The 20,424-nt window shown below is 39.7% G+C and overlaps 1 protein-coding gene across 2 annotated transcripts in view; it reads right to left on the bottom strand.

Moving 5' to 3' along the window:
* bmp2k (BMP2 inducible kinase) overlaps positions 1 to 20,424 on the bottom strand; it is a 45,328-nt gene that overhangs the window by 4,861 nt on the left and 20,043 nt on the right. The window contains exons 4-15 of one of the 2 annotated variants that reach the window (XM_037097220.1): positions 19,495 to 19,637; positions 17,179 to 17,300; positions 15,362 to 15,443; positions 12,308 to 12,440; positions 11,413 to 11,516; positions 11,250 to 11,329; positions 10,867 to 11,012; positions 10,411 to 10,610; positions 10,111 to 10,305; positions 8,089 to 8,354; positions 6,852 to 7,018; positions 6,612 to 6,731 (exon numbers count right to left, since the gene is read on the bottom strand). In XM_037097220.1, the coding sequence (XP_036953115.1) occupies positions 6,612 to 6,731; positions 6,852 to 7,018; positions 8,089 to 8,354; positions 10,111 to 10,305; positions 10,411 to 10,610; positions 10,867 to 11,012; positions 11,250 to 11,329; positions 11,413 to 11,516; positions 12,308 to 12,440; positions 15,362 to 15,443; positions 17,179 to 17,300; positions 19,495 to 19,637 (1,758 nt within the window). Of the gene's footprint in view, positions 1 to 6,611; positions 6,732 to 6,851; positions 7,022 to 8,088; positions 8,355 to 10,110; positions 10,306 to 10,410; positions 10,611 to 10,866; positions 11,013 to 11,249; positions 11,330 to 11,412; positions 11,517 to 12,307; positions 12,441 to 15,361; positions 15,444 to 17,178; positions 17,301 to 19,494; positions 19,638 to 20,424 lie in introns of both variants that reach the window. The other variant, XM_037097219.1, reaches the window with a different exon arrangement.

The following is a 20,424-nucleotide window of genomic DNA, read 5'->3' as shown; positions in this document are numbered from 1 at the left end:
TCCTTTGGGTAAAAGCTGAAGGATTACATGCCGCGTCTGATCTCTTAAAGATACAAATAAGTGGTGAAAACATGCATGTGATTGTTCTCTTGTCTGATGGAGGATAAAATCTGTTAGAAATGTCCGACAGCAGGCGGGAGGCTTAGAGAAGTCTCTTCCCTCACGCGGTGACTACGACGGAACACAGATAGATTTGATGAAGCTGCAGAGAGCCGAACATTTACACTGAGCGACTGTGAACCAAAAGGTTACTGAAAACAAATGACCGCTAATTTTATTACGTAACAGTCTTTGCCGCAGTAAACTGTTAATAATGTGGCTGAATTCACAAAATACTGGGCGGACAGTCTCCCAGTCAGAATGATGAAATTATTAAAGGAGCACTATGTTGTTTAGAGAACGATCTTCGTTGCCTGATGGATTTTATTTATATTTATTGTTTATGTGTGGCGGACCCTGCCACCTTTCTAGCTTCAAACAGTGTTCTGTGACCTTATGTTCCAGGTTCTTTATTTAGCTAGAGAATATTTCTGAGTTAGGGGTTTTTTTTTTTCCCCATCACATTAGAAAATTTGTCTTTCAAGTCACAGATCGGGTTATAAATGTTAAATCAACTGGGTATTTTTTCACCCTTTCAGTCATCCACTCAGTTCCTGAAGGTGTTATATATAGGCCAAATTAAATCAGCTATTTGAAGACAACAGTTTGAGAACTCTTCAGGACATTTTAAAGACTCAACAAATACTCATTAAGGAAAATAATCATAAGAGGAATATTTAATGACATGCCATTCTGCCTGTAAATTCATCAATATTAAACAAATAAACACACCTTCTGATGTTCTTATTTGAATTTCTATGATTTTTTTTTTTTCTGACGACACGACAGGAAAAACAAGTACTTACCAGCAGTAAGAACTCAGATTGAGTTTAATCTGTTTTTACTTTGACACAACTGAGGATTTGTGTGACTGAAGGTCAAAAGACCTGTGAAAATGTACATAGCGCCGGTGTGAAATCATTATAAAAAAAGTACCATACTGTACATGTTAATCCATCTGTTCAGGCTTGAATAACAGGATTAGATTAGATTAAAATATCAAGCATCAACTATTGGGGTCAAATCCCTGGACAAGACTCCTAGTTTTACTAAAAACGTAGGTTCGGTAAAGGTGAGAAATATTTTAACTGTTCCATCTTCTCCAGCACTCTACAATGCATCATAAAACAAACCAACTCAGACACTACAGTTCTTTTTTGTTTATCATTTTCATCATGTAGAACAAGCTGCACCATGTATTTGATTAATTAATAACAGCTTGTTAATGTGATAGAAATTCACTTTAAAAATGAGACTGCAAATTTATTCATGCAACTTCAGCTTCAGTCCCTTTGGAAACATAAATAAATAGATTCACTCACATAAATGATGAAGGAGTTTTAGTGTTTGGTGTTTTACAAACAGCTACTGACTGATTTACCATCTGAAAAGACATTCAGATGCCTCTACTGACAAGAGCCATCTGTACGTGACAGATTATGCTACAAACATGTTACCACACAAGTAAAATAACTATAACTATAGACAGAAATAAAGACTTAAGTGTACAACTACAGAAAAAAACGTGAACCAACTGAGGTGATCCATGAATGCTCAGGTCACCTGCGGCTGAGTCCCTCTGAGAACAACTTTGGAAGAGAAAACAGTGAAATGAGGTCAGGGGGACATGTTGGATCTTAACTTCACCACACTGAGCTGGTTTATCACCATCAGGGCTTTAATGTAAACATCACAAGGCGTGCATCTCAGATAAGCTGCTTACGTTTTTTAATGTTTCACACACTTGTGTGCGACAAACACAATCGACATGTTCTGTGCATTAACGTTTGTTTTGACCGTCGACTTCCCGACAATACGTTAAAATCTGCTTCGCTTTGTCGCAGTCTGATTGGACGACAGAGAGCTCAAACAAAGACAGCCATGTAACAACAGGAACATCTTGCACGTGGTGTAGTGGTGGAGAGACTCTAAACTTCATTATATTTTACAGAGCTATAAAAAAGGAACCAAAGTGAATTTTGATTTTGAATGCTTTTTATTTATCAGTAACATTCTATAAAGAAATACATTCACACTCACAGTATGATACAGGACCTTTTACATAGTCTGTTGCAAAAACAAGATATGTATAAGACAATTTATTGATCTATAGGTTTTATTCTTTCTGCAGGAGCGGTACCAGGTGCTGTATGACTAAAACTGAAGAGTTGACTTGACTGCAAATAAAAATTCCCAACGTTTTTACACATCTGTTCTGGGGCTTCTAGCAGGATGTAAAGCTGACTAAAATGTCTAAGAAACGGGTTAAACAAGACCCCAGACAGAGAGGCAAAAAGCACAGAAAACCTGCAAATGTAAACAATATATAAACAACATATTCAATGTCTATGTTTGTTTGTTCGGACAAACCCTGGAATAATATCCTCTCACACTTTAAAAAAGAAAATAAAGTGCAGTTAATGGCTCTGGTCGTCCCTTTCATTTGTCTTTTTTTTTGGCTTTGATGGTTCACTGTCCAAACTATAGATCCATCCACCAATACACATGAACAAGATGTTTCTGAATATGGCTGTCTTACTGAATGAAAAATGAAAAGAAACAAAAGCAAATAATAGTAATAATAGTAACTGACAGAACTGACAGGCCTGACAAACACAAAGGCCTGACAAAAGCAGGCGGTGATATGAGCGGAAACATGACGTGGAACAGAAGCATCAAGTAACATTAACTGTTCTCCACACTTACCTTCGGCTAAACACATGAATTACATCTTACCAAGTTAATACATTTGTACAATAATGTGTATGATTCATGTGTGCATGGGTGACTAAGATGGGTCACTTTCTCACTTGCTGCTCTAAGGCGGAATAACAGCAGCACAGTGAGGATTAACAAACATACAGCCCTTTAGGATTGTATGGATTTAAAAACAACATAAAGAAAAAAAATCTAAATGTTCAACATTTTGACAGATATCATCAGAACACGCACCGAGCACTCCTTTTAGCACAACGATTGACATTTACACTACTGAATGTGCCATCAGCCGGTCATGTTCTACCTAAAGAGAAACGGTTTAGGATACTAGGTTGTGTCACTAAGTACATTACAGTTGGGTCGGAGTAATGCTCCAGACAGGGCAGAATAACTTGTTCACCAGCCTCCACATGTACTTTCTAATAAGACCTTTTAAGCTGTTTACCTGAAAGACGTGCATCAACCCATCACCTGATTTTCAGTGTCTTTCCTTTAATCAGAACCATTTTCCTTATTCAGCTAAATGTCGAGACAAAATGTCATTCACTTGTAGGAATGTGGGGAAAAAAATAATTCTCCCAGTGTAGTTGGTCGGGTAAAGAAGAATGCCACACGAAGGCACTTTAGAAATGGAAATCAAGCAACTTCCACGATAAAAGAAAGCCTTAAAATTCTTCAGGAAAATGTTGGAATAATTGCAATAAAAAAAGGAATTCAGTTAAAATGTGTGGTCACACCGCAGGCAACTTCACTGCTCTCATTCTGTCTGTCCTAGCTCGGCTGATAGCTGGCTGAAAGCTGTCCTGCACAGCCCTATAGATAATGCACCGGCAGCCATCTTGCAGGTCCACTGCATGTCACACTGTCGGGATGGGACTGATCAAATCTTGATTAGCAATCTGTCAGAATGAACAATAGATCAATTTTGAGGCTATTTGATGATTGACCCACAGCTCTACTATAACATAAACAAGACGACATGTAAATAACAGCCAAAGGTGCTGCTCTCATATTTTGAAAATGCCACACAAAAAAGCAAACTTGGGACCAAGTTCTGGATATATGAGGGACAATTTAGGAAAACCACCCTTTTTTGGCACTTGTAAAGTCATGGCAATCTTCTGATTGTTCTAAGAATTTCATCCTAGAGTTTTAAAACTGTTTGGCTATCTTTGGTCACCAAAGCTCTATATCAGCTGCTTTAATCACATCACCACCAACACTTTGGACTATTTTAGGTTAAAGAACCATGGTGAAATCCTTGGTTGTCAATCCAAAGTCACACACCATGTGGGACCCTTTCGTATCTTTTATAGACAGAAGCACAGAAACGAGGTAAACGGATTTGTGAGGATGGATTAAAGCCCCTTTTACTGCAGCTTTGCCTCTGAGCATTTCTATCATAAAACATCAACAGCTGATCAAATACTGGTGTTGAGATGTCGACCATGTCATTTTTGCTTATGAGAAGTTGCCAACGGTGTGTGAGCACAGGAATATTTGACACCTAACAACCAACTGACACACTGTGATGGCACATACACAGGAAGCTAAAAGGCTGATCAAAAATCAGTTGCAAATTTTTTCATGCCAGCCTGAACGAACGACACCCAGTCTCAAGTTAACCTTCCTGGGCTTTAAATTCATTTTTAAAAAAGTCCCTTCGATCAGTTTGGTTTCTGTTCTTTTTGGTTTTGTCTTTGATCCAATTTTAGCTCAAATAGAATTTCATATTTATTAAGTAACAAGTGAAGACAAAGTATTTCAACACCTACATTCAAGTGCTTAGAGGGTTATATTGCATTATCTCGTTTTAGTCTACTCTAGATTGTAGCCACTGGACTTTGCATTAAGCCTGCATGTTTAAGGACACGAGATGAATTTCACTGTAGAAAAAAAAAAATCTACTCTCACTCTCCTCTAGAAAATCTTTTAGCGTTCATACCGTCTATCATTAAATATAGTCTGAGTTACAAACAACAGTTCTAAATTACCTATCAAAACATGACCAATTCACATTGAAGGAGCAGGAAGAGTACAGAGGCACAGAAGCTTATTGCTGCCATTGATGTAATATATGTAGGAATACTGCACTTTGATATTCACATTGTTATGCCAAGGCTATGCTCTGTGTCGGGGTTCAACCACATGCAGTCTGACTGGTTGGTTAAGTCAAATGAGAACTGATCATCAGGTTAGATTAGAGTGAGTGTGAACATCGGCCTCCACAGTAAAGTTCATGGTCCACAAACCAACACTTGAAGCTTCGTCACAACAACAAAAAAAAAACCTAAAACAACTGCAATTCGTGAGGAATCTTTGCATTGCATTGCTTCAATGGCCAAAGAGGGTCGGTGGTGTTTTAATGTAAACAAATGACAAAAAGCAACAAGATTGGAAGTTCAAGTGTCGCCTTTTTCGCCTCCCAATCGCGTTTATCCGTACCAGGGCTGAGCGATGTTTGGATTCAATTGCTATCACTAGAATGACTAATAATGCACTGAACACACCGGAAGAGGAAGATTTGGGTCGCTTTTTAGAGGAATCATCTGTTGGAGTCTGCTTTGTTGGATGTATAACCATCTGCCCAACAGAAATTCCAAATATCACAAGCCTGGTTGTAGAATTTCTGAAGTGGGTACTACTAATTAACATGAGAAATAGTTAGGTGCAGAGTTAGTGATAAACATAAAAAAGGACTGGACACAAACCAAAAGCTACATCAACTAATTAATGAATTCTTTTCTTCTGGAATTAAATCTAAATATAACCAAAGGGGCCAACAGTCTGATACAACATCCACCATCTTCAGGTCACAAGCTGCGACTACAACAAAGTGTTAACACCGGCTCAATGGCTAATAAGAAACTTCATTAAGAGAAGTGCGACTGGATTCTGTGTGAAATTATATTCTCAAATATTACAACTCTGAAAATTCAACAGCATTTAGAAGCCTTGAGAAATCAAGAACTTTTTGTTTATGAATCAAAGCTGTAGCTTTTAATTAGACAGCCTATGCATGTAAAACTGTTATTAAGGGATCAACAACATTCTGTGGTGTAAATGGCTGTTAAATTTGACATCACTCAGCCCTAATTAGTACCAACCACGTGTCAGCTCGTCACTTCAGCCTTGTTATGTTCATATTGCTTTTAGTGCCGATGGAATTTTCTCCAGCTGTGTTCATTGTTAGACACAGCGAGTTGGAAGTTTTGCTTGTTTTTATGCACGGAAATACAAATTTTAATTTAAAGCAAAGAGCCTCAGTGTGAGCGTATGTCTCTCCAGCTGACATAGTGAGACCCCCTGTGTGTTAGTATCTTGCCCCAGCTGTTTTGATCTAGACAGGGATGTAATGTAACCCCCATCCATGGCAGAGTTAGTGCCTAGCTTCACTCAGAGAGCTTAAGAGACTCAACACTTATTTCAGTGGACTTGCATAAAGGTTTTGCACAGCAGGGCAGTTAGAAATCGTAGTATTAAAAGCCACAGCTGATTGCAGTGAATTCAGAAAGTGCTTTCACCACTTCACTGCGCCTGCTTTTCCTGCTTACAGTTTTCTTCCTAAGTGAGTCAAAGAAGAGCAGGAGCACAACTACTCTGCCAACTGCAAATGGGAAACAAATGAAAAATCTGACTGATCATTGGTTTGTAATGCCCACTGTGGGGTCTGTGTAGCATAGCTCCTAACTGGAGGTCAGGTGGGAACAGAAGTGCTGGACAGGGGGTAGGGGGAGCAGGAGGGTGGCTCCACAGTGTTGGGTCCTCACGGTAGAGACTCCTCTAAAACTTGCCTGCGCTGGCCACAAATGGGACTGAGCCGAACAGGTCCTCTGGTGGGAGGGGCTTGGCAGTGGAGGCAGCAAGCTGTGCTCGGTCAGCTTCCACGCTGGCTGTTCTCTCCACTGGCTTTTCTGTATGTAAAAGAACACAGAGGAGAAGAAACTTAGAATATCTACAGCTATGAAACCTCACCTCTTCCTGGCACATAAAGAATGTGTTTCTGCACAAGAACTACTGAAGAGGTCACTTGCTTGCTCTGAGCATGTCAAATTCCCGGTCGAGCAGCTCCTCCTCAGTCAACTTGGAGAAGTTGTCCTCTCCAAAAGGGTTCCAGCCCGACATGTCAGGGGGGTTGCTGAATGTAATGTTGCAGCTCTGAGAGGGTGGCGTGATCCCATCTGAAGCAAGCAGCGGGTTTCTACTGTGGAAATAACAATGATAAACTGTTTCACACATTTCTGTTATGATAATTAGAGATTAGCAAGGCTGTCAGATTTTATCAAAAACCTAATTCTGGGCATTGAAGGAAGAACTGCATTGAATGATTCTTAAGCTTACAAGGTTCATCTGACACATCTATTGGGGTCAACAAGCAGAAATGAAAAAGTGTGCTTCTTTACATTAATTTAAATTTTGCAAATTATGTAAATAAATGCAGCTCTTTCAGTGTTATTTTCAGTGTCAACTAAAACATGTTTGCATTCTCAAATGTTCAAAAACATTTTTTCAAGGACTGTCAATCAATTTAAATATTCGCAATTTATTGCATGATTGTTCATAATTAACACATGACTGATCACAAATTAATCGCACTTTTTCTGTTCTAAATGTACCTTAAAGGCATATTTTTAAGTGTTTAATACTATTATAAACATGGTAATAGAAAAATATGTTTGCTTTATGCAAATGTATATTTATCATTGTCACAACAATCGAAAATGATGACAAGTACTGTACAGAATATACTCCATCTCTATTGTTGATCTCTCTGAGGATCACCTTTCAAAAAGCCCAGTCTGCTCTGATTGTTCAGCTCTAACATGCCTGAGCAAGCTCTGTCCAACGTGTGTCTGCCTCAGCTCTGCTGGGGTTTTTGCAACATGCTGGCGGTATGTGTGAGGCCGGAGAGAGTGTATAGTTGTGACATCACAACGTCACAGAAGTCCTAACTGCTGATTTGAAGGCACAGTTTCTGAATCTAGGCTGTGTGAATTTCTCTGTGGAGTGATAATTTCACACTATTTATTTAGCACAAAGACCCGCTTTAAAACAAAAGAAACGTGGAAATCTCACTTCCTACAATGTGGGACTTTTAAACGCAGAATTAGCAAGGAAAAGAAATCTTAGTCTTAGCTCAGTGCAGAAATGAAAACTTTTCTCAAGAAACTACTATCGGTGATTTGGTTTCATTTTAAAAAGCCAAGGAAATGTAAAGAATTTACATCCATAAAGAATGAGATTTTTTAAAAATTCAGGGGGGGATGCTACCTCGTGTTAGTGTATGAGGGATCCACAGGGGATGGTCCCCCGATCTGAGCAGGTACAGCTCCAGTTCCAGCAGTGGGTGTGGTCACATTATAGGAACACGGTGGAATCTGGAACTCAAGAGGGGAGGACATATAGGGGAGAGGCTGCTGAGCGGGATGATGCTGCTGCTGCTGCTGCTGATGTTGCTGATGTTGATGATGATGCTGCTGTTGTTGTTGTTGCTGCTGCTGCTGCTGCCTGACAAAAGCCTGTTGGTACTGGTGCAGCTGTTAGGGAAGGAAGAGAGGGAGAAGAGGAGGAAGGGAATGAGGGACGGACCTTTGATATCATGGCGCACAATGACGGCAACAAGATGATGAAATGTTGTTAGAAACCAGTTCTGGATTTGGAAAGCTGGGGACACAGTGGAGGGGAGGGATGAAGGAATGAAAGTCAGACAGCATGTCGGACACCAAATACTACAAATAAGCCAAGTTTCACATGAAATAAGGATCAAACACTGGCTGTCAACTTTGAAGCTTCATTGATTGATTTTCGGGGGCGCAAACTCCAAAACAAGCTCACTGATGAACATTCTTAACATCTCATCGGCCGTCACAGATAATATTTTCGCAGTTTTTCTTTTCTTTTTTTCCACAGAAGCAGAGCAAGTTTAGCATTCATTTGGAGCATTCACTTGGATTCCAATATTCACATTCCTTTAGTTGTGGTTTGGTCTCCAGCTCCCCAAAAAATATCTGACTCACTTGCTAGTAAATGGTCCACTTTCTTCACCATGTTATTCACCAGAGAAACAATTTCCACCTGATAGCTGTAGATCTGACTTTGATCAGATCAAAGAGGCTTCCTTTTCTCAGAGGATTCATGTTAAAAAACAACAAAGAATAGATTTAAGCTTGGCTCTACAGAAGTATCTAGCACTACTGTCCAGGGAATTAAGCTCAGATAAATCTTTGAATATTAGAGCAATGTTTGATGTGAGTTCTTTTAAAGAGGTGAAAAGAAATCTCAAAACCCAAATTCAACATTTTCATATGTTTTATGTTTTTTGCTACCTGTGGGTTAGGGTTAGCTAAAAATTCATGCTTCTAACCAGGCTCTTAATGTTGCTACTGTTGATTCATTCTCTGCTCCCTTTTACCATGTATTCTTAACAGATATTTGTTGAGCTCTTATACACACACCACCGTTGTGCTTTTAAAATACAATTAGTTGATCTGATGTCATCACACCATATTAGCAATTTGCAGTCACTTAGCAAAGTTTCCTCACTACAGTAAGGGGCAGATCAATGTCACAGAGGAAACACTGCTTTTAAACAGTTAGCAGGTATCTCGGGAATAAGAACAATCATTTTCGGAGGTGCTCTCTTCCCCTGCTTGTGAACTGCTTCATATGTCACGATGCAACACAGAGAAAACTGCTCGATTTCACCCTCTGTTCGATCCCCTCGTGGCTTCGCTCAGACCAGATTGCCTCTGAAATAAAACAGATGGTACGCGTTTGGTGGGAAACAGACTAAAAATTGCGCCGCCCTAACAGTACGCATTTGGAGGACCTGTGTTTGTGTGTTTGATTCAGTAGCTGTGTAAATACTAGTTTTCTGAATATTTGGACTGAGTCAGTAGGAAGTTTGAGCGTCTGCTTCCAATGCTGCTTGGCACACACAAGAAGCAAATCGACTGAAGAGGACTGGCTGCCAGTGTTTGGAACAGAGAGAGCAATTTTAGGGCATTCTGACATTAAATGAAATGTTCAGCTCTGTGTTATTTCATGCTGTGTCACCATGTGCTTTGCTGTCATTTGCTCAAACTATTTATTACAGTTTTGGATTTTGGTTAAGTCTTCTGCTCTGAAATTCTGTCATAATTTTGATTTAAAAGCATCCTCAAAGGCTTGAATGGGCTTGAACATGAACAAAAGCACATTTGATTTGTTGGGTGTCTATTCTAGCACAGACAGGGAGTCTATTTCAAGTCCTGGTAGCCTTGGCACCAGGTTAAGACCTCTAACATAACTTACCATGGCTGCGTAATGAGCCTGAGCCTGAGCCTGTGCAACCTGCTGCTGATACATTGGCTGCATCATCATCTGCTGCTGCTGCTGCTGCTGTTGGAGGAGGGCTTGCTGCTGCTGCTGCTGCTGCTGCTGCTGCTGCTGTTGCTGCTGCTGCTGCTGCTGCTGAAGCTGGAGGGACTGCTGCACAGCTTGTTGATACTGAAAACAGATGTGAAGACATTAAATATCTAACATTTCCTCTTACTGATGGTTCAAGAATTACTCAACCACTACAAAATCAGTACTACGATGATGTGTATGTACCTGGAGGTATTGGAGTTGCTGTGCATTTATATGTTGTTGTTGCACTGCTTGTAGTTGTTGGTGGTGGTGATGCTGTTGATGCTGTTGCTGCTGTAGCTGTTGTAGACGCAGGTCACCAGGCTGTAGCTGCTGCAGGACTCGGTGTTGCTGACTGCTGGGCTGGGCCTGAATGGAAGGCTGCACGGAGCCAGGGGTGGGAGCTGAGTGGAAAGCGCAATTCATGTTAAGGCTTAATTTTATAACCCGATACCACAAATCAAAGTTTCCCGTAAGGGGCTCATTGTGATTTGTGGTATAGATTGATGAATTTATTATTCTTTGAACACCACAATGAGCACAACAATCAACACAAGTAAACTGAATGACTGAAGATATATGCACTCAGTACTGTTCCAGCGTCTTTTCCAAGAAACCTGTATAGACTTTAGCTATCACTTTCACTACTGTCAAACAAACCTTTCTGGCCATTGCTGATGGGTGCTGAAGGCATGGTCATCTTGACAGGGGTGACAGTGGCGAGAGGCAGGACGTTACTGTTTGCCGCTTTTGGCCTCTGTCTGGGAGCTATTGATGTTTCTGTCGGTCCCACAGAATCTGTTATCCTGGAAGGGAGGAGTTGAACTTGTCACTTGATTTTCCCTTGACCCAAATCTATGTACAGGAAGGTTTGCACTATGTGCCATTCTGATGTCTACTGTGTTGTTCTGCCTAGATATATGATGAATTCCACAACAAACAAGTAACTTATTCATTATCATTAGCCTAAGGAGAAAACAAATCACTCTTTAAAGCAAACTGAACTAAAAGGTGAAAAATCTGTTCCTGTCGATAAGCATTACCTGGCTTTTGTCATACTTTTCTTAGCAGCGACCTCACTGGCTGTTAGAGGCTCTGGGAGCGACGTAGGGATGGGAGAGTTCTGGAAAAAGGTCAGTAGACGATGTTAAACAAGCAAATGACGACAAATGCTATAGCTAAAACTGTATCATTTCAATGACTTACAAAGAGATTTTGCACTGGACAGTCTTTTCCAGCTAATTTGAAGGCAAAGTAGGACACTTGGTAAATGTCTGGTCTCTTCTCCTGGTCTGGTTCGAGCATATATCCTGGAAAGGACACAAAGGTCATTTTAAACAGCATGCAGGACAATACCAGCAAATTTATTGAGGTGGATTTGCATCTTCTCTCTTTGGCCACTTGGTGGCACTGCTGGTCAAATTATTTTAAAACGGAAGCTCCACTAAGACATGTACCGGTATTTGGGGAAGCAAGCAAGGCTGTCATGAATGGCAGTCTGAGTGGTACAAATAGGCTAAAGATGTAAATACATACATAATAACATGTTCCCATGTGAGTGAACACACACAAGAAATCTTCTGTGCTGCACTCTGTATAACTGAGTTAGTTACTATAACTTGACACAGTCATGTCTACATTCAAGTTACATCATGTGGAGGAAGGTTTTCCACCTCGAACATTTTACCTTTCTCTAGTATAAACTGAAAATGTGGCATAAAAGCACTAGTTCAGTACTTAAACCCTTGTGACAAGTAACTCCCAAATAATCAGAACGAACACATATTGTTTACTAGAGAAAATGCAAATGATATATTGACATTACATTTATTGTACCTGGAAAACAGACTATTTTCATTTTTCTATTGTTGCGTCTTTGCTTACAGTAGTTTCATCTTCATGTTATATTTTCTCGATATATCGTTTATTGTTATGCACCAATATACCAAGGCAAATTCTTTGAATGTGAAAATCTACTTAGTAATAAATGTGATTTAGATTTTAAATAGTGATAGTATATTATTCTGAGGTAGTACATAATTAGTCCAGTATCATAAGAAAACACATTATGATACTGATCCATGTTAAGTTACAAACTTACTGATTAAGCAGTGCAACTTGAAGGAGAATTTGGAGTTATCTGGAACGATAAAGGTTCCGTCACATATGGCAACTTGACTCTCCCCAAATGGAAGTGCGAAGAAACACAGCTTGTACAACAAGCATCCAAGTGCCTGTGGAGAGAACAGAAACAGTGTTGAAAAACAACCGAACCAAGTAACTTTTAGGGCTGGGCATCGATTGAAATTTTTAATGTGGTACCAAATAAACACTTGAGTTTTGGTATCATATTGTACTGAAACTGGGGGTGGGAGTCGCAGAGAAGTCACTCCCAACATGATACGATTCAGGATATGTTGCCAAAGATATTGATAGTGTCGCGATACAATTCTGTGATTTCAATACATTATACGTACATCGATACATTGCAAGACAATCATCAAACAACACATTCTGAAAAACAAACCACCCCTAAAAAGACTAAATTTACTGCATTGTGATGAAAAAATAGAGGACCTGTGTAAATTAAGTTCACAGAAATTGACACCAAAAGGAAGTAAGTTTTCCGTGGGTTACGGAACCTGTATGATCTAATAAAAACATAAATATTTGTAACTAGTATTAATAATCTTATCACATGAGAAAGGGATAAGATATCTTGCTGTATTTATGTTTTGTCACACCATTTTTTCAAAACTAAATAAAAAAATCTCAATGCATCAGTTTGATTTGGTCTCAACACAAAGAAGCTGTCCACTAGGGGATTCAAGAGGAGTATTCGAGACAACACACAATATGTGCTTTTAATAAGACATGAGGAAGAATTATATGAGTAAGTTATCATAGATATCGTAAACACACGTGAAATACTGACTTTTAAAACCACTAAACATGTCAAGTACAGTCCATCTGGGTGGGAAGTGAATCCTAAACTCTGCCAATGCGGTTGCCTTTCTATACCAGCTGGGTTACACGGGACTGCTTAACAAAGAATTAATCTTCCTTATGTCAGTGGCTAAAAAAGCTGCTTTTAAATAAAGGGCTGGAATCCGCTCCCCTGGCAATATGGCTTTCCAAACACATCCACATGCAAAAACCCTCAGCTCCCAAATCATATATTCAGTTTGAGCTATATTTGGCCCTAGCATCTTTTTGTTGATGATACAGTTGGAGATGAAAGAGACTTTGGAATTAGCAACAGTGTTGAAACCCTCAATCTGCAGATGGAAATTCTCCCCAGTTCTCCACTCAACAGGCTAATCCAGTTTGATACTAAACTCCTAATCCCGGTCAGTCAGGATATCAGCCAAACAACCCCAAAACGCATGGATAAATGAATCTGACACATCTGAGGCACAATGTATAAAACAATGTATAAAATAGCAGAGCGTCAAAATGCATGGCTAAAATAGAACAGGAAGTGAGAATGTAGGGGGTAGTCTACAGGAAGTTGGTGTTTTTGTTGAACGTCCCATAGTAGTTGTCGTCCTACAAACAAAGGCCTGTTTAAAGCTTCCTAGTGTTCGTCTGTTAATGTACACATGTGAGACTGGTTTCAGTGAGTGGCAGGTAGACACTTATTCAAAGCTACAAGTTACCAGCAGACATGGATGTTTTCTACACTCAGTTCCTAAAACTTGTCCAGCTTCACAGCTGTATAGAATTACAATTGTAAAAACATTTCCATTTGTTCTTCCATGATACTTTGGCTGACAACTTTGAGAGATTCTAGGGCTAGAGGATTAATCAGGTTTCATTTTATTTTACAATTTTTGAATAAAATAATTATGAAACCAAAATGATCGAGATAATCACAATTATTGGGCCGCTTTCTAGCTGCGGTTATGAGCTAATTTTGTCAATTGTCAGAAATCAAGTGCACCCCTCTCCTTTACGGCATTGCACTTTCACTCCTCCCTAAAAGAAAAAAAGCCTCACTCTCACCCAAGCTGTAGTATGACTAAAGCACACTACCATCAAGTAAGCAGTCATTTGCAAAAATCTGGTCAAGCCAGTTGCTTAAAACAACCAAAAAAGGACAAGAGTCAAATTTCAGCGGTCCTTTCTCAAACCCAACATAAAAACAACATTATCCACTGATTGCTGTATTGGGGGTAAAACCACAAGTAATAGAGGGGAGAGCTACAAACTACTTATTGCAAATACTAGTAACTGCTTATTTGCTTTTCTGCTTTTTTTCCCCCTATCTTGTCACATCAAATAACTAAAGCAAATGTAACTGATGATATAGTTGTATTGAGAATAAAAATTGAAGTTCTAAAAAAAACAAAAAAACAACATATTAAAAACAATATGTTAAGAAGGTCAATATTTACCAGAACAATCCTGATTTAGACTATGATTTCTGCCAAATTGGAGCATCCCAGAGAGACACCAGTGTTTTTGTCTCTCAGTAGTTTCATTCACTTACTTTTAAAAGCATCTGAAACCAAGTGATCATTTCAGCAGTACTTGTCTTTTTAGGTTGTGACTCAAAGTTCAGTGAACAGAACAAGAAAAAGTCCTAGAGAAGGTTACACATTGATATGCACAATATGTCCCATCAACAGCCACATCTTTACAGGCTGCCTGTTTTAACTCACCGGGTTTTAGTGCATCAATTTACACTGCACCTCAAAATGGCTGCTGTCCAAGGCCTTGTTCCTGCTACTCTACCTCACACCTTTAAATCAGCCAAGGCCTATTTCACACAAAGTTATCGAGCTTCTCAACTGGGGCCTAATTATCTCAAACGGAGGGAAAACAGAAAAGGACAAGCAGGGAGGGAGAAATAGGATGAGGCGAAGCCCTAGGTTTGTTGTCAATGATGTTACTTAATGTTTTATGAGAGAAAAACAATGTTGGAGAGCTGGTCGAGGCAAATAGCCTTGGGCAGGCCAGAAGAGAAATGGCGAGCGAGACAGAAAGAGAGAGCATGAGAGACAGACAAAAAAGAGAGGAGGAACCTGTCAGGCCAGAGTGACAACCAGACACTGCCGGGACAAACCAGCTCTGCAACGTGCACACACACGCACACGCGTGCACACATACACACGAACACACACACAGACACACACAAAAAGTAGGACCTTACCCAGATATCAGCCTTAGTGGTGATGGCTTTCCCTGCATACAAGTTAATCATCTCCGGCGATCGATATGAAACGGTCGTGTACCTGCGAGATACAACAACAGGAAGCAGTCAATGGCAGGTTAATGTTCAAATGACTAAGCATCAGAGGTTAGAGGGATTTTGCACTTTTACTCAAGTACTTGTTTTTTGCCAATGGGGGCAGCCAAAGCAAGTTGTAGACGCAACATGACATATCATCAGCTCACAAGTTAATATGGTGAACTTGTCAGCGAACACTTGTTCATTCACACAAACAGCAGCTATGGAGCAATATTATCATTCTGTCAGAGTTGCATTAGTGCCCGCCTGATCAATCTATGTCTAATATTAACTCTCTTTCACATCTGTTTTTTGTCTAGCCCCCGGGGGAAATATCTGCCTCTTGAGCAGATTAATGCTTCCCTGTGCTCATCAGCTAGTTCGTCATTGTGTTTGGCTGCTGTTTGCTGCTGAGCAGGTAGTGTACAGTAGGGTGTTAAGCTACCTGCTGCGCCCAAAAATGACTGAATGAGAGCAGTGAAGTGAGCGATAAGGCAAAACAGTACAGTTTCCGCCAAACAGTTTCATTTTGTTTTCTATTGAGAGCCTTTCCGATAATCATCAAAGCAGCTGGAGCAGTTTGGAATAAACACAGCTGAGCTATGACAATGCAAAGACAAGTCTTAGTCACAACAGTTCAGAGGGCTGACAGTTCCTGTATGGCCAGTGTTACAAAGGAGAGTTTACACACGGTCATATACTGCAGATAAGCACTACACATTACACTTTATTGCAGCTATAAATATGGGAAAAGTTAACAGGCCAGATCTGAACAGAGTGCTGTGATTTGACAATACATGAAGGCCAGCATACACCACGTCCCAATACACTGTCAGCAGTGTGAAGACTTGTGATGATGGTCTGGGTGTGATTACAGCAGGTTGGTTTGTCGGCCTGGGATGTCCAACATCCTTAGACTCCCCTGTTGTGACAAAGGTAACACCTTTCCCTCAAATAAATCTACTATTTAAAGGCCATTTTTACCAAGTAGTCCCAGGAACTGAGGAGACCTGAGAACCAAGTTAAAAACTTCACTTCCTTTTTGTAGTTTCCTGTTTGCATTTGAAGAGTTGTGAAGATGAGAAAAATTAGACCAATTAAAAGGCCACGACTGTCTCAAATTTGCAAAGCCATGTTTTTTCTTTGTAATTTTCTCTAGTCTGACAATGTGATATTAGCATTGATGTCGATAAAAAGAGAGGCTACACAATCTGCTGAGTTTCAAGTTATTTTTGAGCCTTTAGTAATAACTGCATCAAAGCAATTATCAAAATTAAACTTCATTTCTAAATACAAAAAATGTTCCCCTTTTTCCATCACTCTTTCTGTTAAAATGTTAATAAAATTGAAAGAAATGTTCATTACACAATTGATGTTGTAACATCCTTGAATAATTAGCTTGACAAGACAGCAACATTCAGTAGCACCCTGATGCAGGGCCGATTTTATGTATTATGTACTATATCTCAGTAGCAGGGACTTTTTGGGGGGCAGGCACAAAATGCTGGTAGTGTTCCTGAGATTTCAAAAACAGGGCTGGATTCATCCCAAAGTTCCTGTGGTGCAAAAGGCCCATCATGTGCTGGTCTTATTTGGCAATGGTTTTGCTTGAGAGTGTCAACTTAGAAAATCAATATTGTTGTGGAAGCCAGAACACAGAAGTGGCAGGTGTTATTGTTTTACCAACTACTGTATTGAGTAACAATAGAACGTGTCTTTCACTGATGGAAAAAGCTTACTTCTTAATTTCGTCCTCCACGGCAGCCACTCCGTCTTTATGTGGCTGCAAAACCTTGTGAGTGGCACTGCCGAAGTCACACAGCACATAATTTCCCTGGTCGTTTAGAAGAATGTTCTCAACCTGGTAAAGAGTAGACACAGGTTTTAGATTTAATGAAAAGGAAACACATGGAAAACACATCACAATCATGGCATTGGTACCAATTAAAACTCCACATCCTCCGACAACATATAGTACAGGCAATGACAGATGCAGCTGAATGTAAATTTGTCTTGACAGGTAGATTTAAAACATAGTGTCACAGCGATTTTCAAAAGACAGAAATGCAACCCCAGGATGTTTGGATCACACCACCCACAGGTATAGAAGATAACGTCATCATCAAATTTACAACTAAAGTTGCAAACATGTCACTCTTCATGCCAGCAGACCTAACCAGCTTTTATTTGTCCAAAAAAACATCTTCAGGTGTTAATTGCTACTGCTATTTATTTGTCATGTTACAGGTTTCCCTCAAGCTTTTCCAAGTAATGAACTGGTCTGACAACAACCAAGCTCCTTTCCAATGGACAATCTACATACTGTATAATTTAGAAAAAGCTAAACTTGGCTGTGTCATTCAATCAAGATCAGATCAGCTGTGACTCTGATATAATTGTGGCAGACAGATGAACAAACAATCAACCAAGACAAAACACATCCCTAATCACATCATAATGGGTATAAATGATAATTATTGGATAAAGTCTCTTGGAGAAAAAAAAAACCCTCAAAAATCCCACACACAGAACTGATTTAATACACAGTGATGGTGTGGTGAGACAAGCCCTCATTACAGTAATTCTGCTGCAGGAGTCTCATCATAGTCTGCTTCCTGGTTGACAGAAGGCAAATTCCAATGTCTATGATCTGTTCTTATTTATGTTATGAGACAGGTTTCCTATTTTGAGATTCAGCCCTCAGTCTCTAAAACACAACTATCATCTAAAAACAAAGTAGACAGATTACAAGCCCAAGGAGCTACATAAAAACAGCAAAGAAGGGTGTAAGAATTATTGAGTAAATGAAAAGAAATTAAGACAGCTGGACGAAAGATGGGAAACAAGTAGCAAAAAGACAAAAAGGCAAGGATGAGGCTGGAAGTGCAACAAGGGCATAAGATGTCAAATGTAAAGCCAGTAAGGCATATGTACAGTATCAGGAGAAAAATATTTTAAACTGAAAACTGAAAAAGGGAGCTAATGAAAGCAACATAGAGTGTCTCAATACTGTTGACAGCTCAGGGTTAAGGGGCTTTTTTGCACTCTCACTTCCCCTGGCAATGCGTGACTGGGCCTCCGTGGTCTTTTGTGTCCCTGCAATGTTATGTAAGCCGTGTAGGCTGAACAGATAGATACAGACAGCGAACAGAGGACGGGCCTGTGGAGCTGAAGGGACCGCACTGTTTAGAGGCTTGTCCAACTGGACAGAGTGCAGCGGCCCACTGAAGGGGCACTGAGGAGAATTCATCCAGGGTGGGAACTTGCCATAGCCTCCAAGCATCAGCAAAATGAGGGTAAATCTGGCTTATAGCCAGCCCTGATCTAAATAAGTATTCTTAAAATCAAGTTAGCTGAAAGTTAGTGAGGAATTTCAGTACCATCTACTTTGGCCTGTACAAACAGAACATTTGGTGCTCTGGCAGGAGTAGGTGGAAAACAAAAAAGGGAAACTGAGGTGGATGAGCAACTAAACAGGGGGGTAACAGACAACAAGGAGAGGAAATAAGAGAACAAGCTGGCAAAGGAAGCAGGGGAGCATAAGAGGAAGCAGAGGAGTTAGAATGAGCAGTTAAGTGAAACCAAAGCATTCTTTTTTCTGCTGACAAAGCAGATTTATAGCACTTAAGTTTATGAACATTATTTGATGTATATGTATATATGTATATATATGTATATATATCATATGTAATAAATAACTATTAAATCTACAAGTTCCTTCTATTGATTTTGTTGACAAAAAAAGGCCACTGTTGTTGATTTTGTGTATGAGCTGAGTATGACACTACACGACGTGTCAAACAGTGCAGGGTTTTTAGGGTTTTCTGTTGAGGAAGTTTGTAGGTGAAACACTTCCTTTAACCGCTCATGCTAACTCTCAAGTTATTCTTTTACGCTTCTGTTCCAGGAATATTGTTTTTTCCTTTTGTGGGACTTTTCAGGTCTGCTAGTTTTCCAGTACAGTGAATGTTGCAACGAGATAGCACTAACAAAATGAATGTGTACAAGCTATTACCACTGTGGTTATGTGCATAGTTACTCAATGCTTTCTTCACCTTGAGGTCTCTGTGGATGATGGGTGTCTTGCATTGGTGCAGGCGGGCCACTGCCTCACAGGCGTCACAGAAGATGTGGAGGACTTCAGACTCACTGAAGCCCACATTCAACCGCTGGTTCATCTGCTTCACCACCTGACCCGCTGCACAAGAGAGGCGGAAGGTCAGCTTAAGACTCAACATGGGTCATCAGCTCAAGCTAGGAAACAAACATCAGCCGGCTTGTTTGATGTTTTGACTAATGCAAACCAACTTTTCCAACATTTACAATATATATTGATTTAAATGCCTTGGTTTTTGCTATCAGTATAAGGTTGCCAAGGTCATATTTTTGTGTTCCCATAACAATAAGCCACTAACATTAAAAACAGGAAATGCAATGTGTAGTTTCACTACGCAACAATATCTTCTGCTTTTATCATACAGTCATCAAAATGTGAGCAGGATCAATGTTTCAATCTGTTTCTAAGTACGTTTAATGTACCATGTTCTGGCTCCAACTATCTGATTATTGTGAGCAAAACCGCTCAAAATAGCCTTTCAAAACGCAGTGCTGAGCCAGTGAGCTGCCACAATCAACAGAGAGGCCACTAAGAGGACAGAGAAAGCAACAAAGCATTTAACTATTAGATATATTAAAGAATTTAAATATGAAGACTTTTCTCCATGGGCCAGTTTAACTCTCTACCCCAATAAACTAAGTGCAGAAAGCTGGTGAATATTAAAATCTATTAACAACCCAATGGGCAGTATAAAGCTGTCTTTTTAAGGTATACATACAGTAATTTCCAGAAGATTCAATATGATATGAAGACCAAACATCATTCACTCATCACTATTATATGCAACAACTATCAAAAATATATGAAAGACAGATTTGCAAGAAAAAACATTTTTGAGTTGGAACCATTCCCCTAGTTTGAATTCAAC

Source organism: Acanthopagrus latus, chromosome 5 (assembly GCF_904848185.1).
Source record: "Acanthopagrus latus isolate v.2019 chromosome 5, fAcaLat1.1, whole genome shotgun sequence".
Classification (NCBI taxonomy): Eukaryota; Metazoa; Chordata; class Actinopteri; order Spariformes; family Sparidae; genus Acanthopagrus; species Acanthopagrus latus.
The sequence above is the reverse complement of the archived record's forward strand: the minus strand, read 5'-3'. Positions and strand labels throughout refer to the sequence as shown.